This window comes from Crocuta crocuta, unplaced genomic scaffold (assembly GCF_008692635.1).
Source record: "Crocuta crocuta isolate KB4526 unplaced genomic scaffold, BGI_CrCroc_1.0 scaffold90, whole genome shotgun sequence".
NCBI lineage: Eukaryota > Metazoa > Chordata > Mammalia > Carnivora > Hyaenidae > Crocuta > Crocuta crocuta.
The window spans coordinates 4,329,515-4,354,621 of NW_027527449.1; the positions used below are offsets into that span (position 1 = coordinate 4,329,515).

The window sequence follows — 25,107 nt, forward strand, 5'->3', positions numbered from 1 at the left end:
ACACGTCACCAATGTCAACTGACGACTCCCACGTGCCAACAGTCTGGTCTGTTTACAAGCTGTCTTCAAACTCGCGTCTGTGATAACCCCTCTTCGCAAACTGATGCCAGACAGGCCTTGCCCGAGGTTTCCCTGAAAGCCAGGGCCTTCCCACACTGGCCTGAGAAGCTGATGCGAGAGCCTGGAAAGCTTGCATCCCAGGCCAGTGAGCAGGAGCTGCTAAAGTTGTTCGTGCAGGAGGCAATTAGGATTTGGACCCCCAAAGGCAAGATCATCTCCTTGGTAAAATCAAGTTGGCAGGCTGGGGACCTGGATCTCTGGAGTTTTGTTTGCCAGACATTTCCCTTAAAGGTGGAAGCAAGGGCGCCTGGGTAGCTCAGTAGGTTAAGTGTCCAACTTCAGCTCAGGACAGTCTGGAGCCGGGGAAGTCTAAACTGTGACTCTGGGTCCAGGTCTATGGTTTGTGCCCACAAGGTCACCTTGACCAAGACTTTGGGGTCTATAAAGATGGAAGTAATGCCACGAAGGACACTTAAGTGAACACAAAACATTTTAAGTGCAAACGATGAATTATTTACCTTGAGCTGTTTGACAGAATCTGTCTGATGAACACAGTGCCATAATTTCATCATTACCTCAGTTATGAACCATCCTTCATCAGCCACTAAGGTCAAAGGAGAGACGAATTTCCCTTTCTTGTAATAGAACCTGCTGGGTATGGCTTCTTTCTCGTAGACGGTCATGTGCTCCACTGCTCTCAACTTGTTATACACCTGCGACGACAGCAAGAATGGGCACTTTGGCATTCTCTCCCTCAACTCCACGTGAGTATTTACTGGGCCTGGGGGAGAGGGAGAACCTTACAGGCCAAAGAAAGAAATGACCAAAACACCTGACAGCTTTGATTGCTTAAGAATGAGAAACTTCTGTCTCAGAAAACAAGGTGACTTTATCTAGTAGGGCTGAAGATCACATACCCTGTGACCTTCCAAGTTAGCAGCTAGAGAGCTAGTGAGAACACTTCATAACTCTGCACCCAGAGACATGAAGAGGGGTATATACTGCAAACCGGAATGCCCACATGACCAGCAGAAGGGAGAAAATGGGATGCGGTGCGGCTCTGCCATGAAATACTATGCAACAACGAAGACGGATAGATTACAGCTACAAAGACCATCTGGTAATATCTCAGTGATCTGAGTTTGAGAAAACAAAGCCAGTTGCAGAAGGATACAGACAGGACCATTATTATTACATGAGGTTTGAATAACTATAAAACTAAAGAACATCTATGGTAAAACCATAAGGAGAATTAAGGAAATGATATCTTATATTTTAAGAGAGTAGCTTCCTCTGAGGGGGCAAAAAAAACGGTGATGGGGTTTGGAAAGACATACAGGAGACACCATTAGCAGTGGTCACGCCCCGTTTCTTAAATGCTTAGTGAATACTTTGTGATATAATAATTTTAAAATAATTTGTCTACTCAGTCATTAATAACCAAATTATAAAAACTTACATATGTCCAAAATGCTGTAGTAAAACTAAAAGGCAAATGAGAAAGTGGTCTGCCTGATGCTAAATACCACTAAGATCGAAGAGAGAGGATTTCTTTGACCTGACTTAGAGTATGAATATTGAAAGTACTAGTAATAGTGTGCCACTATTTCATGACGAGGGTGTAAACTCTGTACATATTTCCAATATTTAGCAGCAGCTGAAATGTTTATGGCTAACATTCAAAGCAACTGGCTGATGTGGACTTGTTGACCCTTCGCCAAACCGGGCATATACTGAATATAGAATTGAGTTTGTCAACTCAAGTCTGGAGAATAATTAGCCTTCAGGCTGTTTAGCGGACCGACCCCACTTGATTTCCTACTGGAGAAAATCCACGGTCCTTAAGGGAAGCGGGATTCATTTGCAGACAGATTTTGGACACGTGGAAAATCTGATGCCATACAGCAGATCTCACAGACTGTTGTGTCCATCACGTGACAAGCCGTCACCCAAACATAGCCCCCACTCTCGAATAATCCACCAACTGCTTCAGGCGGCTTGTAGCTGCCTGGCTCGAAGCTGCGCTGGCGAAGAGCTCTTCCCGCTCGTGAGGGGCGGCGTGCAAGCGTCCTGGAGGCGGCGCTTCCCCCCGTGCCAGACGGAAGCCACAGATGCTCTTCCTGCCAAGAAGGCAGAACTTTGCAAGAAGCCATTTACTGTGGGCCCTGCCAATGTGTGGGGCACCCCTGCCAGCTTCAGACCGAGGGGAGTCACGGGGACACAGCAAACATGCTTGGCACCTTGGCTGCCTGAGCACGGAGCTTGGCCAAAAGGGGCATCCACCCAGGACACGGGACAAGGCTGTCAACCCCCAGACAGATCTCAGGCGTCTATGTGGGAGGAGGCCCAGGGGACCAGCGGAGAGACTCCGGCCCGCTGCGTGCAACGCTCCATCAGTCCCGATGACCATCCGGCGCCCAGCATGTCCCCGCCGTGGCCGAAGGCACCTCCAGCGGCAGTGGTCCGAGCCTCCCCAGAGGATGAGATGCGCCGCCGGCTCCAGAGCGGGAAGTTTCCTCTGGGAGCGGGCGGAAGCCCCCAGGCTTGCCCTGGAGGTGACCCGGGCGGAGCTGTGGGTCAAAGGCTCCCCTAGCTCCTCCCTTTCCCGTCATGACTTAGGAAGACCCGCCGGGTCACCACTGCTTGTGGAGAAGGGTAAGCAGGGGTCCCGTCCTCTCAGGGTGCCCATGGGGAGCACATGCCCTCCTGGGAACGGCCCCCCTCGATGGTGATCACTGTGACAAGTGACGCGGACGTGCGCATGCTGCCGTGTGCTTTCCGCCAGCCCAGGAGGGCCGCTGTGAGGACCCCACCACGCGCATGGACGCCCCTCAGCAGAGGGGCCGGGTTGGGGGGGGGTCACTGGTCCCTGACAGGGCTGAGATTGGTGCCTGGTCCTTAGATAAGGAGCTGACCCAGGACACGCTGGGCCTCAGCCTCTCTCGCTCATCACGTTCTTATCTCCACGTCCCTGGTGCCAACAGGTCAGACTGGCAGCTCTGTCTCCGAGAAAGGGCGTTCCCTGCACGCGTCCGCCCCCCCGCCCCCCCCAGGGCGGCCGGCTGAGGGCTGCCTCGAGGGCTGCCTGTGGGCCGGTCACAAAACGGGCCCAGGGCTGAACCTGCTAAGCACTGCACAGCCTTCGCCTCCTTGAACTCCTGCTAACGCTGCGGGCAGCACATGCCGTGAGCCCATTTCAGGGAGGGGAAGACGGACATGGGAGGGTGAGCAACGGGGCGGAGGTCCAGTGAGGGAGCAGGCTCCCGGCTCAGCCCTCTCCTTCTGCATGAGGGCCACGGGGCAGAGCCCAGAGCGAGGGAGGAGGAGGCGCAGGGCTCTCCCCTCCCCCCNCTTCCCAGGGGCTGGCCACACGCTCACGACGGGCCCTCGGTCCTTCACCTGCTGCAGCTCACTCGGGCTCACATACTTGTTCAGCTCGATCACCTTGTCCATCCAGAAGATGTCAGTCATTCCATGATCCGAGAAGATGAGGACGTTCAGGTGGTCCTGTAGCCCCCGCTCCTGCGAGGGGACAGAGGCCGTCAGGACCGCGCCACGCCGGAAAGTCTTGTAAGAAGTGTGTTTCTTAAAGTTTTTTTTTATTTTGAGAGTGGGAGGAGGGGATGGGAGCAGGGAAGGGGGAAGAGACTCCCAAGCAGGCTCCAGGCTGTCAGCACAGAGCCTGACACGGGGCTCGATCCCATGAACTGTGAGATCATGACCTGAGCCGAGATCAAGTCAGGTCCTTAACTGACTGACCCCCCAGGCGCCCCTGAAGAAGTGTTTTCAACAAGAAATGGTAGGGAAAGGCTACGTCCTCGGTTGTAAACCGAATCATGTACTTTGCTGCCCTCATGAGACCAGTTCAGAATCCCCACAGATGCACTCCGAAGAGGGGGACGGTGAGAGCCCACCCCCCGTTCCTCCTGGGCTTCTGCCCCTCGAGGTACCTTTCCTGTTTTCATTTCGTCTCTTTCAACAAACTTGTGTGGTAATATGGGAACTGTCACCCATTTTTATAAATGTGGAAAAGAAAGCCCAGAAGGTGGCAGAATCAGGGACAGGACCCAGGTCTGGCTTCCACGCCCACTGGAACCTGGATGCCAGGCTTATTAGGTTTGGTAAAGAACTGGGCCATCTCACCAGCTCCACCAGGTAATAATAATATCATCATCATCATCATCATCATCATCATCATCATCATCTGGCTGTTTCAGTCCTGCAGGCCAGGCTGTGAAACAAGGGGTTTCTGTGTCTGAAAGCTGTTGTGTGAAGACCCGCCACCCGCCACAGTCCTGTGCCCCGTCGGCTACCAGCAGCAGCAGGAAGGTGCTGAGGGCCAGCACAGCCAGCGAACAGGAAGAGAGTGACAAGAGGAAAGAGGAACGTAGGGGTACTGGTTTGCCGTCACCTGGATCCACTTGGTCATGTGCTTCAGGACGGCGTCTACGGCCTTCAGGGCGTCTTGCCTCTGAGGCGACGAGGGGCCGTAGTGGTGGCCTTCCACATCGATGCGCTCGTGGTATATGGCTGCCAGGTCAGCCCGGCCGATCCTGGAGGGAGAAGGGCGAGAGAGGTGAGGTTGAGGGGGGCGTCCACCGACCTTCTCCCCCTTCTCCCAGCAGTGAAGACACTGGGCTATTCCCCAAACCCTGGTCTGTGGGCCAGGCAACGCCGACACCTTAAAGTGAACAAGGTGACCTCCAAGGGAGAAACACAATTCCTGCATCAAGACACGCCACGGGGCGCCTGGGGGGCTCAGTCTGTTAAGCGTCCGACTTCCCCTCAGGTCATGATCTTATGGTTCGTGGGTTCGAGCCCTGCGTCGGGCTCTGTGCTGACAGCTCGGTGCCTGGAGCCTGCTTCAGAGTCTGTGTCTCCCTCTCTCTCTGTCCCTCCCCCATTCACACTCTGTCTCTGCCTCTCAAATATGAATAAACGTTAAAGAAAAAAATAAAAACACATGACAGTCCCGAGCACAACAGAGAACATGTCTGTGGGCCATCTCCACTCCGGACTCCCCTCCGGCTCACAGCGCCCCAGGAGCTGGAAGGTGTGGTAGCAGGCCGAGGATTGTTCTCGTGGCTCCACCCCACCCCCTGCTGCCGTAGGAAGATCAGAGCAACCAGAGGTGATCATTTCAACAATTACTGTTCCAGGGGAGCCTGGGGGCCTCAGGTGGTTAAGCATCTGACTCCTGATATCAGCTCAGGTCCTCATCTCACGGTCATGGGATCGAGCCCCGCATCGGCCTCTGCGCTGAGCATGGAGCCTGCTTGAGATTCTTTCTCTCCCTCTCTCTGCCCTTCACATTCTCTCTCTCTCAAAATAAATAAACATACATTTAAAAATAAAAAATAACTGCTGGATCCTTTCTGGACTTTAGGGAACTGTTTAAAGAAAACATCAGACTGCATGTTTAATCGACGGACAAGAATAAGAACCAGGGTTACCGGGGCAGCCCTGGGGGAGGCAGACAGGTTAGTTAGCGTTCAGGGCCTGACATCAGTAGCCACTTATTCTATAGGGACGTCTATTCTCTGCAGGGTCAGTTCCAATGTGGATTAGAGTGAATTCTAACTGCGACCACACTTCTGTGGGTCCCAGGAAGACACTGGTTCTGGAAAAACCATCCTGGCTCGAGTGCTGACAAAAAATATGGATAACAGCCGAGTACGAATTATCTAAGCCCTTGATGCTGGGCTAAGAATGACCGGGAACCAGTGGTCTAAATCAGAGTCGGAGGCCTACTGAGTCAGGGAGGGAAGACAAGTGCCAGGTAATGCGCTCCCTCCTCCACACGGTGCTTTCCGCCGTCCCTCCCTCCTCAGCTCAGGCTTTGCCCAAAACTCCCCTGACCCCAGAAGTACCTGAACAGAGCAACAATCCTTTTGATGCCGATGATGATGGCGGTGGTGGTGGCGGCAGTAACAGTAACTGACGAAAGTTGAAGCAATGCAAAAGAAATTCAAGCTAATTCTTTTTCTTGGACTTTACAAAGCTGATGACACTCTTGGTGGGTTGCCTTGCGTCTGCTGAAAAACTGTATTTTAAATGCACACGCACAAACGGGCTGGCCCAGTGCCTCCCGGAGCAGCTGCCCCGACGCCCAGAAACGGGAGCAGTGGAAGGCGTGCCCGCAGAGCCTGCTGTGCCCTGGGTCTCGCAATCCACAGAGGAGGGACAGCCCCTCTCGGGAGTTCAGACGGCACGGTTTGCATGACCGGAGTGACATGGCTCCAGCTCGTCCTCCAGGCCTCAGACGACATGTCGTCCCGACTGCAACCTGGCTCGCTCTGATGCCCGGGCTCAGCCAGGCAGCCCTCCAGGCTAATCCATCCTGTGCTATAATTGCCTGTTGATGTTCCTTCTCCCTTTCTGAGCTGTCAAGTTCTTTCCAGGGGCGGGGGATGGCGAGTCATCCTCCCCCCTCACTCGGTTCTCTCCTATGGTATCCGGCCTTCAGGAGGAGCTCTGTGACTGCCAGTTGGAAATATACTAATAGTGCTCAAGAAAGGACAGGTGTTCTGTGGTGCTATGTTCAAGGCTTTTCATGCACTGGATTGGTTAATCTTCGTAGCAACAACCCTATAAGATAGGAATACGTTGAACAGAGGGCTCAATACAGTTGCCTGCGTCACACAGCCAGTGAGAGATGGAGCCAGGGGTCAAGCCCACGTTGGGCTGACCGCAACCACTGCAGACTCTGGAAGACCTCAACAGCCCATGCCAAATGGGACAAGCATTCTGCTTAACTTTCCTGTGGAAATGGTCCTCATTCTCATTTAAGAATCTCACCGTCCCCAAGACAGCTGGGTGGGAGGCAGGAGCATGAAACTGAGTCCCTTCTTGATGTACGGCGCTCCCTGTCTGTGGGTTGGACGTGCCTCTGAGTTCTGGAACAACTGTGCAAAACGTCCCTATAGAAAAGCATTCGTACACTTTGCAGATAAGTAGGCCAGGAAGGGATTCTAGAACTTACTGAAGGCCTCACAGAGACATAGCTAGTAACAGAAATGTGAGACATTCCACAAATGTTCTGGGCTTTGGGAAGTCTGCATCGACTCCATCCACCGCCCTGAGCAGCCTTCAGAGGGCGCTCTGCCCGGCATCTTCTTTGTGGTCGTACTTGCCAAGAGGGCAGGCTCTTTAGTGATGCCACCCTGTTCTACGTACCCTCAGGTGCACTTCAATTACGATTTTGAGGTCAATTGGTTTCAAGTTAAGTGAAACTGCTAGTCAACTGTTGTTTTCTCTTTTTAGAACAAAGCAAACCAGGCCTTCTTCAATGAATACCATTACCACCCTCCTCCACAGTGGGGATTGGATTAGGGGTTTTTCACAAGTGATATTATCATTATTCAGACTTGCTAATGAGCGAATGACTGATCCCTCTATAGACAGCAGAGAACAAAAAATCACTTCAGGGGCGCCTGGGTGGTTCAGCAAGTTAAGCATCCAACCTTGGCTCAGGTCATGATCTAGCAGTTCGTGAGTTCGAGCCCTGCATCGGGCTCTGTGCTGACAGCTCAGAGCCTGGAACCTGCTTCAGATTCTGTGTCTCCCTCCCTCTCTGCCCTGTCCCCACTCAAGCTCTGTCTCTCAAAAGGAAGTAAACATTAAAAACAAAATTTTTATTAAAGCCACTTCAGAGTCCCATAAGTGTGTGGGCTGTGGGTGAAAGTTCTCACTAGGAAATGGCATTTTAATACACATCCCTAAATTCTCTTGAGACCTGTGTTCATTATACTGATGAAATAGTGAACATAATGGAAACTTCCATAAAATCATTCCCTCAGCTAAGCCTCAGACTTTAGCTGCTTCATGCTCTTGCATCTGTAGCTTCCCAAATGTGCAGATTCACGCAGTACATCCCGTGTTCAAGTGTGCACATTTCCAGGGTAGAGCTTGTGTGGCAGGGGTAGGGGGGTGGAATTTCACAAACAAGGTTGACCGTTGCATTAAAGATCAATGGAATGCTTTTAGGTCACTGCATTTTAGACATGTCCCTTAATACCGTAGCTACTTGCCTGCCCTCTCAGGCTTTTCACCAAATTCACAAGTCTGCATGTGACCAGAAAGTATCACAGATTTAGCTGATGGCTTTTGGTCAGGGAAGTGTCAACCCCAGGTGCCAGGAACACCGGATCCGGGATGCTGGCAATTCAGCCATTTATAAACATGCCTTTGGAAAAGATTTCTAGGTTGGAGTTTTGTCAATTCGTGAGGGTCCTGGGTCTTCAAGGGCTGAGAGCTCTCGCCTGTTTGGAGTTTAACGGACAAATTCTTGGTCGCCAGCTGTTTTCCACATGGATCTGGTCTCCATCACAGGTCAGCTCATTTGTAATGGAGCAGCTGGGTGAGGAGCAATGGGTGGAAATGCCTGCAGACCTGTTGTTGGCCGTTTATAATTTATAGCTTCAGGGGTCCAGGAATGGAGCCAAAGGACATGTGGCTGTCAGCCCCCTACTTGAGAACTGCAAGGAGCCCCCAGCCTTGGGGTGTCAGGGACACTCAGGTCCCCCATCATCTTAGGATGCTGTCCAGATCTCTCTTCCGTGTAAAAGGTCATAATCACACATCCATTTTCCTTACTGAAGTGAGTCAGAAAGAGAACAATCAGGGAGACCGAAACAGGGGGCAATTCAAAGGAATGGTTATCAACGATTAAGAAGAATGATCCAAAACTTAGAAAACAGGGCCCTCAGACCAGCTGCCCGTCTTTCCTGTGTCCAGTAAGAGCGGCGTCTAATCAGCTTGCTTACGGGTCACCAGACTTTATGATCATCTAGCGCCCGGACTGTGTAAACTTAGCTGTTAACCAGTAGGAAACCAGCAAGATGAAGGTTATGTTTGCCTGATGGAGAAAACAGTCCCAAAGATCATAGTGTGACTGTCCTCTAGGTTATTATTTCTGCAGCTAATGGTAATCACGTCCCATCGCCCTCCATCATTCATTTTCTTCATGTGTGTGTGTTTCTCATATTCTCCGGTTACCCAGCCCTGTCATCCCCTGATTCCCTCAGCAATAAAGTAATTTGAACTCTGGCATAATTCTCGCATTCATATGTACTGAGCACATGACAGAGGCTTAGTTTTGAAAATTATACTTTGATAGGGAACTGGAATTAGACAACTCTGTGTTCAAAGATATGAACCTCGCTAACCTGGAGGTCTCAGAAGAACAGCAAAAATATCTTGAAGCTTCAATTTGCCGTGTGAAAAACCTCTACAAAAGGCTGCACTGGGTTTTAAATGAGCTGATGTTTATAAAGGGCTTGACACCCAGCAAAGGGAGGCAAAGGGAGAGAAATGCCTTCCGTTTGTCTCTTCCTTCCAGATGCCCCTGGATGGCTTTTCCTTGTGTGCTGAACCCCATCCCGCAGAGCCCATGAGGAGGAGGGACGAAGGCCGGCACATGTGAACCAGCTGCCTCGAGGCCTGTGGAAGACGCGTCTGGTCGTCCATCTGCTCCTTTCTAGGCACCAGCAAGCACTGAGGTTCTGAGATCGCAAAGGGATTCCTCTGGAGCCGTCTTCCACAGCCTGGAGCCCAACAACGGACAGCAGCCGTGTCCCCTGCTCCCATGGTCCAGCTGTCACTTGGCCAGCCCTTTGGAGAGGCTGCATCAGGCGGTCGGTTGGCTGGGCCCAGCCCAGAGGCAGCCTCCTGGCCCCTGCCAGCATCAGGGCCGCCTCTGGCGGTCACGGCTCACATGACTGCCGCCCTGCATCCGCCCACCAGATGAGCTCCTCACGTCCCTTCTTCTGTCCGCAGAAGCGTGACTGTCCTGCCATCAGAACTTCCAGGAGGATGGAGAGGCACCCGGGTGGTTCAGTCAGTTGAGCGTCCAACTTTGGCTCAGGTGATGATCTTGGGGTCTGTGAGTTCGAGTCCCGTGTCAGGTTCTGTGCTGACAGCTCAGAGCCTGGAGCCTGCTTTGGATTCTATGTCTCCCTCTCTCTGTGCCCATTCCCCACTCATGCTCTGCTCTTCTTCAGAAATATTTTAAAATTAAAAAAAAATAACTCCGGGAGGACGGATTAAGTGATGCAATCGCAAACTGCCTCCTGTCGTGGCTGCAGGGCAGGGGTGCGGCCTCACAGTCCCCACGTGTGGTGCACGGTGCACGAAGCGCTCCTGATGGGGGCTGTGTGCTGCTGAGCACGGCCAGCAGGCCGCCATCCCACCGCAGGCCCTCGTGAGCCCCAGGGCCGGCACAGCCACACGACGGGGTGGCTTGCAAAGGAGCCACGCCCTACGCCCTCTCCATCTGATGCGGTTTCAGGACACCACAGAGGTAAGAGTGAGGTCCCGGAGGACAGCTGTGACGTTGACTGTGAAGTGTTCTTCTCATGAAGAACTGGGCTCTGGCTCCGGCACCCGCTAACTGTGTGCGACGTGACGCAAGGGACCTAACTGTGGGAGAGTCACCGGCCTCGCCGTAAGCAGGGGAGAATGACATCTATGTAATACAGTAGATGTCATGGCAGGATAGGTCCATGGCAATGAGGCCTTTGACACGATGCTAGCAGTTGGCTGTTGAGGACAATGATTTCTCTTCTCCATCTCCTTTCCTCGACGCCGGAAGTTCCCCAATGGCATCTCCCACAGATATGACTTGGATCAGGAAAGCTTTATGAGCACTGGATGGCAATGCCCAGATCATGGAAGTTGGGTCAGCCCTTCCCACAGGAACGTGCAGCTCTCTGGCTGAGCAGGACCCTTTGCTGAAAAGCCTTCCCTGGTTTGGTCTTAACTGCCTTCTGTAAAAGCATGTCTATCCCGTACCCCTTTCTCTGCTTCTCAGACTAACAGCAAGGAAGACAAAGACACTCTAGAAGCAGTACTGACCAGGAGAAATGTCGGGGTGGGGGAGCACACACACGTGTGTGCCTGTGTTTGCACGCTTATGTGTGAGAACTCTAAGTGCTCTTCAAACTATAGCTAGGATCTGAGATAGAACTAAGCAGAAACCAAGAGGTGAGTGAGGGAGGCCTCAACTTACTCCTTCTTTGGGAGCTATCTGATGGAGAGGTAAATAATAACACATCTTTGCCTAAACACACACAATAAGAGAATTCATAATTCCTTTAAGTCACATTCTTACACGCATAAGCTGCTACAAGCAAGGTCGTCTTAACTGTTCCAGACTGTTCCAGGCTGGGCAACTTTTGGTCGACAAATGTCAATCCTTTAGTCCACTTTGTAAGAAAGTAATGAGACATATTCTAAAAATGCACAGGCTGGTTGAAGGAGGTACCTTCTTTTCCTTTGCAAGAGAGCCTAAATCATCTTACTGCCTTCCAGAGGCAATAAGTAACATCTGGCATATTGTTTTTCTTCTCTTTTTTTTTTCCTCTCTCATTCTCATTTCGAGTCCTGGCTAGTTTTCGAAGTTGTGGCTCTCCATCTTTCCGACCACTATTCACAGCGCTGTCTCTGGTGGCCCTGTTAACTTTGGCCGTGTGAAGACCCCACAAGAAAATTGCACCGGCCTCATTCCATCCTGCCCAGGCCTTCCGTGCCCAGTTCCAGAAGCACCATTCACGTGGCAGATCGTGCCGATGCCACCCCCTGCAGCTCAAGGCCACTTACGTCAACTACAATGTGAGTGGTGCCAAGTCGAGCAATGTGGGAGCACCAGGTCACACCAGGAAGAGGCTGGGCCTGGGGCCACTTTCCTGGGACCCCAGTTCTTTGTAGCCTTTGCTCTGTAGGGGAGCCCAATGCCTTTGCTAAACACACACGCACACTACCTCCCCCACCTCCACCCCCGTCTTCCCCCTCTCTAAATGCTGTGCTCTGAGGTGAAGATGTTCTCCCCTAACATTCCATGGCTTTGCCACGCTGCCTGAAAAGAAGAAAAGAAAAACTTCTCTGGAAACAGAGAAACAGTAACAGAAGCTTCCCTAGGAAACGGGGTGCAGGACTTACTCCTTCTGCGTTCTGGTGTGCCTAGGGACAAGAAGGGCTGCCTGAAGGCCTGGCTTGCAGGCCAGGGCTAACCTGGGCGCCGGGGACTGTGTGACTCTCCACCCATGAGTCACTGGGTTGTATGCAGGCGGGACTACTCAGCTGTCAAGGCAAAACAAATGCGTAAAAGATGACACTCCCGTACAGAGTGTGTGGTTATCTGGAGGTATTCGCATGTTCATATTCAGCAAGGCGCTAGGCTGGGGGGGCGGGGCGGGCTAGCATTTCGGCTGTGTTGCAAATAGCGCGGTGTAGACACAGGGCTGTTGCAGAGAGCTCAGCCACTGGGCGGGTAGGGCTCTTCTACTTTGCACAAACCGGGTTGCAACCCGATATTCCAGTTCCTCATGTGTGTGGTTTTCCAGGCCTTGTGGGCAAGGAAAAGAAAGCAGAGGAGGTAGAAGGCAGGATCATCTAACACATATGATTTAGAAACCATATGTTGAAGAATATTTATTTAATATTTAATAATATTTATTTAAAGTTCATTCCAGACCCTGCCCTTTCCCTCTTCCCTCCAGAAAAAAAATCTAAACTTTGTTACATCTCAGTATTTAAGTATCTCAAACCTATCTCCTCTCCATCCTGTCAGAGCTTGAGCCTTCCTGTGCGTCAAAGGACCATCTTGATGGATTTCATGGACATGGAAATATTCTAAGAAGCAACGAAGGCAGGGGTGTTGTTTTCTCCCTATGCAGCTCTGTGATTGGGGGGGGGGGAATGGCTGCCCCCCTCTGCCATGGCTGGCTGCTGACGGCAAGAACGGGATTATAATCGGTCAGCTCTACACCCAGGCAATCTCAGCTCTAGGCCAAGTCACGGGGTCAGTGCCAGTGAGCAGAGCACAGAGCCTAGAATATGCTGGCTCTTGGCCTCTGTCCAGCTTGGAAGCTGGCTCTTCCTCCTGGGGGGATAAATGTCCCTCCCTGGTCTCCGCACTGCTTACTACGGGCTCTCTGCCCTGACCCCACCCAGGAGCCCACTCAGCAGCCAAGGGGATCTCAAATCCAGCCCTGAAGTCTGAGAGCCCCTGACGTCTTTGGCCTCTTGGTTGCTGATTTCTCAAGTAGACGCCAGCTGGTCTCCCATCTTGACTTCCACTTCTAGTGGCTTCTGGGACTGAACTGAAGCCTTCTCCTGACCTTTCCTATTGATCAGTTTCTTTTTTTAGGTTTATTTATTTATTTTTGAGAGTGAGAGAGAGAGAGAGGGAGAGAGAGGGACAGCCTGAGCAGGGGAGGGGCAGAGAAAGGGAGAGAGAATCCCAAGCAGGTTCCACACTGTCAGCACAGAGTCTGACGCAGGGCTCAGACTCACGAATCATGAGATCATGACCTGAGCCGAAATCAAGAGTAGGACGCTTACCGACTGAGCCACCCAGGTGTCCCTTCTTGTTGACCAGTTTCTCTGACAGACTCTTATGTGCTGTTCAGGACAATATTACTGATTTCTACATTTTTAAAGCTCTGTGTCACTGTTCCATGCGAGACGGGAAGAAAAGGTTCTCTGTGCTAATGTGCTAATGCGTTTCACACATTACCAAGAAGAGGCAACTTTTCCAAATTCATTTCACCACAGATCCTTCCTTTTTGGCAAATAATTATTAACATTTTCTGAAATACAAGTATTCTCTTAAATCTTAATTAGAGAGATGCTAACATTCATTTTGCTTTTCTATTGTCCATCAACATAAGAAAGAAAAGTCCCAAACCCTTGGGGACTTTTTTGCTCCCAATTCAACATTTACATAGAGTTCCCCTACCTGAAATGACTCACTCACAATTCTTCTCCAGTAGTAATTAACACTCACCATGCAAGAGGCTCACCACGTCTCTGAGACCTTATTTCACCCATGCCAAACCTTCTTAACTCACTTTAACATTCATGATCAGTCCCGGAAACCATGAAGAACAATAGAATGGCTAAGACTTTGGGGCACTTACTTGAAGGAGTCAAGAGCATCGCTCACCGCATTGGCAAAATTGATATCCGTTGGAACGTTTTTATATTCTAGGCAGTAAGTAGGTCTGACACCAAGAATCTCAACCTCACAGCCTAAGGAGGGAAAAGATGGCAAATGGTTACTTTCTTCAATAATTAAGGTAGGGTTATGAGCCTATTTCAGGAAGCAAACACCATTAGCCAAAATACAATTTTTGTTCATTTTCATGAAATAAAAGAACCTGTTGCTGAAAGTTGGTATATTATATGTATGTATATATGTGTGTATATATATTATAAAATTATAGTTAAATGTTGTTTAACTGGAGCAGAGGTTCTCAAACGTCATTCCTGTGCAACTCTGGTGTCCCATGACAGGGACTAGTAAAATTTCACTAACGTTTGTCTTTCCCAACTTGAAACAAAAAAAATTAATTAGTACACAGAAAGGTCTTAATTAAAACTTTCTTCTATAGATTCTTTATAACACTAAAGCCTTCTAGTGTGTCTTTGTCTATTCTAAAGTCAAGTCTTAGGTAGTATCTGATTAGTCCAGGAATAATAAAATAAACACCACACTAGTCCAATTGGACTTAGAGATACTGCACTAAATTAGCAAGCCTAAAAATCACTGAGTCAAAGCAGGGATTCTGAGACATGACCTTGCCTCTTCCAAAATGAAGTAAAAAGATTAAGGGCATTCAGATGTTAGAAGCTGCAGTGGCCTTCGCTTCCCTGCCCTGGACCCTGGGACAAATAGAAGTAGTTGCTCTGAGGGAGAGATACAATCTCATCATGACGATACAGAACACAGAGGGATGAGCCAGCCTCAGTTTTAGTTGAGTGCTGTTGGGCACCTACTCTGAACTGGTCGCTGTGTTCAGACATTGCGGAAACAAAGCTGGGTCAGTTGGGGTCTCCGTTCTGGAGCATCCCAGAGTCTAGTGGGAGGAGACATATAGGGAAACAGGATAGTTTGTGAAGTCTAAAATGAGGTACACGCTTGCTGGTGTGGGGCATTGATTTCAAGGATTATTTCATTCCAGAAGCCTTCGGTGAATCTCCAGCTTCGGCTCAGTCACATACGGCCAGTGTGTCAGGGGATGGAGGCAGGGAAGAAAGAGCAAAGAGAATAGCAAAAGCAAAAGTTCAGAGATGAAAAACAGTAAGGTGTGTGGTGGAGACCTGAATGCAAAAGAAAGTTCCAGACGAGGGGTGTCAGGAGACAAGATGGTGAGCATTCTTGTAGCCCAGGGAAAATGATTTTCAGGGTAGAGGTAAATAAAAGTGGGATGAGCTGGGAGTGTGGGGGAAAGGGCTGTCTCTGCCAGGAAATCACCCCACTCCTGGGTACATGTGCTGGTTGGCTACAGCTCATTTATGAGAAGGGGGGTCAGCCTCCAAGAATGCCTTGCTCCCGCATACCACAGCACATCTTAGTACTCTGTGGGAGAATCCATCTCTCTCTGCATGGTACCTTGGGAAAGCAATGGCTATCTAGGTCGATTAAGAAAGGCCTAGAAGGCAGGCAGTTCCCCTTCCAAGGCTTCACTGTTGAGTAAGTTGAATAGGCTAAATGACCCAAGAGTAAATCCCGTCCATGGGTTCTTGAAAAAATTCAAGAAAGAAACGCCAGTGGGATCTTAACTGGTCACAGCACTTCAGATATCTGTGTTTCATCTGTTGAAGGCTATTGGTTAATAAAGTATATTGTTCTCTCAAACCTGTTTACTCAACAATGCAGGAGGGCCACTGTTTGTATCTACTCTATGGTCAGTGTCAGCACTCGAAAGGAAGTAAGACACCACCTACCCTTCAGAGCTTTAACAGCCTTATACAATGTGGTCAGGTAACTGCTTCTGACACGTCTAATACATGGGTATTATGAGTTTGCAAGTAATGGATTTGATCATGGGTTTGGCAGATAAAAAACTGCACTTTTTGTGTTCGCACATGAATATCAATATGTATTTTTGTATAATAAATAAGAATTATGTTTGTTAATATTATCAATCATATATTCTGTTTAATCCTTTTATTGGATTAAAATGAATCTAGACTTAACATTGGTGTAGTAATACAGTTCACCTGAGAAACTGACACTTGCCTTAAGCTAAAGGAGACAGACAACTTTTTATTGATTAGTTACATATAGAATTCTATAGTAAGGACAGAATATATGGAAAAGTAGATCTATTTTTTATTTTTTATTCTTAAAAATTACAATGAATTTTGACTTAGTCCAGAACCACAGTAGCATCTACCAAAGGCCAAGGGTAAGACAAGAGAACTGAGAAACAAATACACAAGCCCTTCACCGGGCACAAGAACGGCTCATCAAAGGCTAGAGACAGAGCTTCAGGTGGAGAGAGAGCTCCAAGCTGCAGAAAGTTGAGGACAGTGCTGGAGAGAAAAAGAACCCAGTGATTCAAAAAGTAGGCAGCATTGGGGCACTGGGTGGCTCAGTCAGTTAAGTGCCTGACTTCAGCTCATGTCATCATCTCACAGTTCATGAGTTCGAGCCCCCACTAGGCTCTGTGCTGATGGCTCAGAGCCTGGAGCCTGCCTTGGATTCTGTGTCTTCCTCTCTCTCTGCCCCTCCCCCGCTTGTGCTCTCTTTTTCTCTCTGCTCTTCTGCTTGTGCTCACTCTCTCAAAAATAAATAAATAAACATTTAAGTGTTTTTTAAAAAAAGCAGGCAGCATAAACTTTCTATGTAAAGAACAGAGAGCTATCCACTGGACAAATTCCAAGGCCTGCTAAAAAGGTAGGCAGCCTTATCTTCCCTCATGACATCTGAAACGAGTGGCAAAGTAAATCTAACTAAAGCTTCAAAAAAGGCCAGACCCAGCTCAGCCACAGATTACATTCATTTACCTCCACCCCAAAGGCCTGACATAGGAAGAGACATGAACTTTTTCAGGGAAAATATCATTTGCTACACTCTCTATTGTTCTTTTTCATACAATGCTTGGCATGTAATAAAAAAAGCATGAGATGTACTAAGAAGCGGTAAAATGTGCCTCATAAGTAAGAGAAAAATATTCTACAGAACCAGATCCACAGATGTCACAAATGTTGGCCAGAAAGGGGGAACATAAAATATATTTCTTTAAGAGATTATTAACTATATATTTAAATTTTTTTAAATTACTAATTTTTTATTTTAATTAATGTTTTAACTTTTCTTTCTTTTTTTTTTAAATATTTTTATTTATTTCTAGGAGAGAGAGAGAGAGAGAGAGAGAGAGANATGTTCATTTGTTTTTGAGAGAGAGAGACCGCACACAAGCAGGGGAGAGGGGCTGAGAGAAGGAGACACAGAATCTGAAGCAGGCTTCAGGTTCAAAGCTGTCACCAAAGAGCCCAAAGCAGGGCTCGAACCCATGAACCATGAGATCATGACCTGAGCTGAAGTCAGACACTCAACCAACTGAACCACCAAGGTACCCCTAAATCTATTTTTTAATGTTTATTTATTTTTGAGAGAGAGAGAGAGACAGCACGCAAGCAGGGGAGGGGGATTAATGACTTTATACAGCAAGATTAAACACAATATATTGTGGGGTTTACAATATATGTTTAAGTAAAATAGAGCAAATAAAAATATAGAGAGTGTATAAGTAGACCAATGGCATTACAAAATTTAATATAATTTTAAAATTTAATTGAATTTAAACTCTATCTTCATTGTGAAGTAATACAAATATTATTTCAAGGTAGAACATGAATAAGGCAAGGATGCATGTTGGTAGAGTAACCCTTAGGGGGAAAAATCAATAAAATCTGGAATCAATAGAGAAAATATAATAAAATTCCATAAGTATTCAATGGAAAAGAACACAGGAAATGAGCAACAGAGGAATAAAAACAGTTAAGACAAACTAAAAATAATACAAACATAGTAAGCTTAAACCCAACCATATCAATGGTTACATCAAGTGTAACTGAATTAAACCCTTTATTTAAAGGGCGGAGATTGTCAGACTAGATTAAAAATTAAAACCCAAATATATACTACATACAATATGTAAGAGAAAAAATTTTTAAATATAAAAACAATGGTTAAAAACAAAGAGATGGAAAAATATTTATACCATGCAACAAAAAGTATAAGCAGTTGATATGGTAATACATCAAAATAAATTTTGTAAAATATCAACTGGAGATGAGCAACTAGAAGTTTTATAGTTTTCATGTGGGAGAGTAAAATGATATAGCCACCTTATAAACCTGTTCACCAGTTTCCCAAAAAGTCAAATATATATCATTACCCAAGGAACTAGCAATTTCACCCCCTAGAAATTTACATAAAAGGAATAAAAACGTATTTCCACAGAAAGACTTATACAGAGATGCCTGGGTGGCTCAGTTGGTTAAGTGTCAAACTTTGGCTTATGTCATGATCTCACCATTAGTGAGTTTGAGCCCCACATTGGGCTCTCTGCTGTTCGCACAAAGCCCACTTCAAATCCTGTTTCCCCCTCTCTGTCCCTACCCCTCTCCCTCTCTCCGCCCCCCTCTCTCTAATAAATATTTTCAAAAACTTGTACAAAAATGTTCACAGTAGTATGAGCTATAATAACTCCAAACTGGAAATAACCCAAATATACACAATAGGAGAATGGAAAAACAATCTGTGATATATTTCTGCTATGAAATAATACTCAACAGTGAAAAACAGTACACCACTGTCACGTGCCACCCAGGGAGTGTAACTCAAAACTCTTACAATGCATGAAAGGAGGCAGACATGGAAGAGTATGTGTGGTGTGATTTCCATTTATATGAAGTCTGACAGACAAAACAAATCTATGACAAGAGAAATCAGAAAACATTTGCTTCGGAGAGTGACGGCAAGACAGTGAGAAGTAGGGAGCTCTGTGCATTTTGCTTGCACCCATCTCTCAAACAGAGAAGGCCTGAAATCATAGGACACTGAGCCACAGGAATTTGGGAAGAGAAAGAGACAGAATACATTGGGAAGGAAACCTCATAATTGCGGCTACCTCAAGAAACAAACCAAAGTACACATGGTGGAGAGTCCCAAATACCACTACGAGTAGGGAAATTAACCAAAGTCTCAACAAGAGAAACCAAGAGACACCATTCAAAGAACATTTCTGAACAGACAGGCCCGGGACAGTCAAAGAGCCCTCTTTAATACAGCAGAACCCACAGGGGCAGAGTGCACAACAAGCTTTTAAAATAAACGATAGAAAGCTAACCAAAAGGACAAAATGGAAGAACTCTCCTCCAAAGAAATTCCAGGAAGAAATGACAGCTAAAGAACTGCTCAAAACAGATATAAGCAACATAACTGAACAAGAACTTAAAACAACAGTTATAAAATTAATCGCTGGGCTTGAAAAAAGCATGGAAGACATCACAGAAACTAATGCTACAAAGACTATGGAGTTCAAAAATAGTTATGATGAATTAAAAAATACTATAAATGAGATACATAATAAAATGGAGGGGTCCAAAGCACGGATTGAAGAGGCAGAAAGGAAAATAAGTGATTTAAAAGACACAATTACAGAAAAAGAGGAAGCTGAGAAAAAGAGAGATAAACTGATCCAGGAACATTAAAGGAGAGTTCGAGAGCTCAGTAATACAATCAAATGGAACAATATCCATATCATAGGAATCCCAGAGAGGGAAAGGTGCTGAAGGAATCCTGGAACAAATTTTAGCAGAGAACTTCCCTCAGACGTAACTTGAATCGATCTGTACGACATATCATAGCGAAACTGGCAAAATATAAGGACAAAGAGAGAATTTTGAAAACAGCGAGGGAGAAATGGGCCCNTGGGAGCACCTAAATATATAAAACAATTAATCACAAACAAACAATCATGGATAAGAATGTCCTAATAGCAGGGGACTTTACATGCATTACTTACAGCAATGGATACATCAACTAGACAGAAACTCACTAAAGAAACAATGGACTTGAATGACACATTGGACCAGATGGATTTGACAAATATCTTTAGAACTCTACATCCTGAGGCCATGGAATTCCCTTTCTTCTCAAGTGCACCTGGCACATTCTCCAAGATAGATCACATACTGGGACATAAAGCAGCCCTCAATAAACATAAAAGAACTGAGATCATACCACGCACACTTTCAGGTCACAATGCTATGAAACTCAAAATCAATCACAGGAAGAAGTCTGGAAAACCTCCAAAAACATGGAGGTTAAAGAACACCCTACTAAAGAACAAATGGGCCAATCAGGCAATTAGAGAAAAACTAAAAAATATATGGAAACAAATGAAAATGAAAATGCAACAATCCAAACTCTATGATATGGGGCAAAGGCAGTCCTAAGAGGAAAGTACACTGCACTCTGGTCCTATTTCAAGAAATTAGAAAAAGCTCAAGTGCAAAATCTGACAGCGCACCTAAAGCAACTAGAGGGAGAAGAGCAGGAGCACCCCAAACCCAGTAGGAGAAGAGAAATAATAAAAATCAGGGCAGAAGTAAACAATATAGAAACAAACAAACAAACAAACAAAACAGTTGAACAGATCAATGAAACCAAGAGTTGAGTTTTTGAAAAAATTAAAGAAAATTAACAAACCTCTAGCCAGGCTTCTCAAAAAGAAAAGAGAGATCATCCAAACAGACAAAATCATGAATGAAAAAGGACTTATTACAACCAACCAAATGCAGAAATACAAGCAATTATCAGGGAATACTATGAAAAACTATATGTCAACAAACTAGAAAACTTAGAAGAAATAGACAAATTCCTAAACACACACTCACTACNAGTCAGACTTTCACTTTCCGCAGACGACATGATACTATACATAGAAAACCTGACAGAGTCCACTAGAAGCCTACTAGAACTGGTCCATGAATTCAGCAAAGTTGCAGGGTACAAAATCAACATACAGAAATCGGTTGCATTTTTATACACCAACCATGAAGCAACAGAAAGAGAAATCAAGAAACTGATCCCATTCACAATGGCACAAAAAAGCATAAAATACCTAGGAATAAACCTAACCAAAGATATAAGAAATCTGTATGATGAAAACTATACAAAACTTATGAAGGAAATTGAAGAAGACACAAATAAATGGAAAAACATTCCATGTTCATGGATTGGAAGAAAAAAATATAGTTAAGATGTCATTACAACCCCAAGCAACCTACACATTCAATGCAATCCCAATCAAAATTTCACCAAGATTCTTCTCAAAGCTAGAACAAACTATCCTAAAATTTGTATGGAACCACAAAAGACCCCAAATAGCCAAATACTGAAGAAGAAAACCAAAACAGGAGGCATCACCATCCGAGACGCCAGCCTCTACTACAAAGCTGTCATCATTAAGACAGTATGGTATTGGCACAAAAACAGACACATAAACCAATGGAATAGAATAGACAACTCAGAATTGGACCCACAAGTATATGGCCAACTAATTTTTGACAAAGCGGGGAAGAGCATCCAATGGAAAAAAGACAGCCTCTTTAACAGATGGTGCTGGAAGAACTGGACAGCAACATGCAGAAGAATGAAACTAGATCATTTTCTCACACCATACACAAAAATAAACTCAGAATGGATTAAGGACCTGAATGTGAGACAGGAAACCATGAAAACCCTAGAGGAGAAAGCAGGAAACAACCTCCTTGACCTCANAAAGAAAGAAAACATTTGCTTCTGGGGATGGGGAGTGGTTGACTAGGAAGAGGAATGAGTATGGAAAAATTTTTTAGCTTGATTCGGGTGGTCGTTACAGAGGCGCGCAAGTATGAAAATGCACCAAAATGTATTCTTAGGATCTGCCCATTTTACTGTTATGTAAATTTTATCTAAAAAATTAAAATAATGATATATCTTAATGGAATAACTTTAATGTGCATAATATCATACTGAGGTGTGAATAATGCTGAATTAAGATGGTATTGTAGAAAGATTAATAAATAACACTCCATTATTGACTGGCTGCTATGTACCAGTGTTGATACACTTTAGTTTGTATAAACCTTATGAACCCTGTAAGCTGATAGCACCTCCCATTTACACACAAGGAACTGAGTCAGAAAAGTAAAGACATTTCCCCACTGTCACAGGGCTCAAGTGCAAGAAAGAGCTGACATTTGAATCTAGTTTTATATGACTCCAAAACTTTAGGTATTATTTTAAAATGGTATCTGGAAATTTCAGACATAGAAGGACAGAATTTATGCCTTCCTTACTATTAAGATTTACTCAAGCTTACTGAGAAATATGTCAAAGAAACATTTATATTTTAATACTTCACAAAGTTGTAAATTTGGGGCTAAAACAACACCCTGATTCACATCTGATCCCCTTCTACTTGAAGGGACCATGTACACTTTAATTTTCAATAGAATGAAATTCTTCAAGAATGAAGAAGATGTGGTTTTAAAATAAATAGCAGTGAACAATGAAATGGCAAAATATAGTTACATCTAAGTAATAAATATTGTGTAGCTATGTAAAAATATTTTACAATATTTTGAAAAAGGAAGTGCATATAGTTTTAAGTTAATGTAATAATCTGGATCTAAAGTTCCAAATTATGTCAACAAAAATTCAGGGAGAGTGCTACGGAAGGAAGGTGAAGCATTTTCATTGTTGTTGGAAGGAACGGAATGGCAATATATAATGTTTCATTGTAGACATTGATCTAAAGATTGAAATATAAAGGTTGGAAGCTGGGGGCACCTGGGCGGCTCAGGTGGTTAAGCATCTGACTACGGCTCAGGTCATGATCTCATGGTCCATGAGCTTGAGTCCCACTTTGGACTCTGTGCTGACAGCTCAGAGCATGGAGCTTTCTTTGGATTCTGTGTCTCCCTCTCTCTCTGCCCATCCCTCACTTGCATTCTATGTGTCTCTCTCTCTCTCTCTCTCAAAAATAAATAAACATTAAATGGATTTTTAAAAAGCAATTTAAGTGTTTGAAAGTAGAGATGTGGTTGAATTATGGTATATCCATATAATGAAGTACCATTCAGGCTTTAAAAATCATTATGTCATTTGTATTTACTAGTATAATATTTTAGGTGAAAGGGTCATAAATAGTATGTAAAAGGATCGCATTTCTGAAAATATTTAAAGCATATCTGTGTCAGAGAAAAAGAGTGGAAATGAGTGTAATATGAATGTAGGAAATTAAGAAAATAAATTGAGTATGAGAAAAGGTAAATTTGGTGTCTGGTTTGGTAGACTTTTTTGGGCCAAACTGAAGTCATTCTGAACTCCTTTCTCAGTTTCCATCTCTTTACCGTAGAAGGAGGAAAACCTTACTTCACCAGAGCCCTTTGTGGCTAGGAATGGTCATATGACCAGTACTGGAAAACTGAGATCTGCTGAGTAGCTGAGAGTGGGAAGCTTTGCTTCCATATGAAAGATAAAGTGCTTTGCTGGCACTGCCTCTGTCTTTTCCAGTTTGGAATGCAGGTTGTGAGGACACGATCCCTGGGTCTACAGCAGCCATCTTGAAACCATGAGACAACATGTATTATGTTAAAAAGTAAATCCACACTGACAGCACAGAGTCTGCTTGGGATTCTCTCTCTCCCTCTCTCTCTGCCCCTCCCTGCTTTCAAAATAAATAAACATAATATATAAATATATTTATTTTTAAGTGTATAAAGGGAATGAAATAAATATATCAGCCACCAGGTTTATATTTACTGAAATTAAACATAAATTTGGCTCTTCACTTCTTGGAAATTAAGTCAAAAAGGGAAGAAAAACAGACTATATAGCCAGTTATCATTTGCAATCCCATGTATAGAATCCCAGTTGAGGATATTAATACCCACATAGTTCATTTTGCTTTTTTTTTTAAAGTAAGTATGTTAAAATGTAGCCAAAGGATATAACAATCCTGGGTTTTTAAAATCAGGTTGTTGGGATGCCTCGGTGGCTCAGCTGGTTAAGCACTTGACTCTTAATTTCAGACTGGGTCATGATCTGATGGTTCATGAGTTGAACACAAGTTGGGTTCCATGCTGACAGTGCAGAGCCTGCTTAGGAATCTCTCTCTCTACCCCTCCCTCACTTGCATGCACACTCTCTCACACTCTCAAAACAAACATTTAAACATTAAGATAAGTAAATAAATGAGGTTAAGCAGATGAACCACATCAAGTGGTTGTAACATGATACAAATGAATTCCCATGTGTGTGTCCATTGTTCACTGTTAACCAATTTTCTCATACTTGCAGCAGAAAATTCCTGACTGATTTAGAGGGATTGTCGTTGACTTTAAATTCTTATTATTGTTTACTGAATTGAACCAAGTTTATTAAAATAAATATCTGTCATTTTGGAATAAGAAACCAAAAATGTATTTTTTACTGACAACTTCCAATTTTCTTCTAATATACAGATTAGGACACAAAAGTCGTATTGTATCACTATCCAGTTTTTAAAAACTATGCATAACGCTGACATAAACATTTGTGTGCATGTTCTTTGACGCACTTAGGTCTGCGTTTCTGTTGGAATACATGTGTGAATAGAACTGCTAGATCTGTGGTATACATATGCTCAACTTTATTAGATTATAACAAAGAGTTTTCAAAGCTCTTCTATTAGGTGGCTCCCATCAGCTCGTTATGGGACTGGCAGTTGTCTCATCTGTGCTATCACTTGGATTTGTCAGGTTTTTTTAATTAACCATTTTCCATTTGGGCAGTCATGCAGTTATCTTGTTGCAGTTTCATTTTGCAGTTTTCTAATAAACAATGATGTTGAGTAGCTTTACCTATGTTTATTGACCACTGGGATACCCTGTTAAGCTATTTTTTCCTGTTTCAGGAATACTTTTCTTACCCAAGGCCATGAGGATATTGACCTATATTTCCTTCTAGAAGCTTTATGTTTTACATTTTACAGTTAGATCTACAATCCACCTGGAATTACCTAGAATTAATGTAATGGATAGTGTTAGACAGGAGTCTGGAGATATATATATCATATATATATTCATATATATTCAATAGATCTTTCATATTCTGTTGAAAAGACCATCTTTCATCACTTCTTTAAAGTGTCTCCCTTGTCACAAATCAGGTATTGACCATATATTTGTGGGTCTGTTTCAAGAATATCTAACCTTTAG

At 45.1% G+C, this 25,107-nt stretch overlaps 1 protein-coding gene across 2 annotated transcripts in view; it reads right to left on the reverse strand.

The window, feature by feature from the left end:
* The window catches only part of ENPP6 (ectonucleotide pyrophosphatase/phosphodiesterase 6), a 150,593-nt gene that overhangs the window by 21,227 nt on the left and 104,259 nt on the right, over positions 1-25,107 (reverse strand). For both annotated transcript variants that reach the window (XM_077761972.1, XM_077761980.1), the window contains exons 3-6: positions 13,980-14,091; positions 4,472-4,613; positions 3,460-3,582; positions 636-773 (exon numbers count right to left, since the gene is read on the reverse strand). In XM_077761972.1, coding sequence (XP_077618098.1) covers positions 636-773; positions 3,460-3,582; positions 4,472-4,613; positions 13,980-14,091 — 515 coding nt within the window. The remainder of the gene's footprint in view (positions 1-635; positions 774-3,459; positions 3,583-4,471; positions 4,614-13,979; positions 14,092-25,107) is intronic.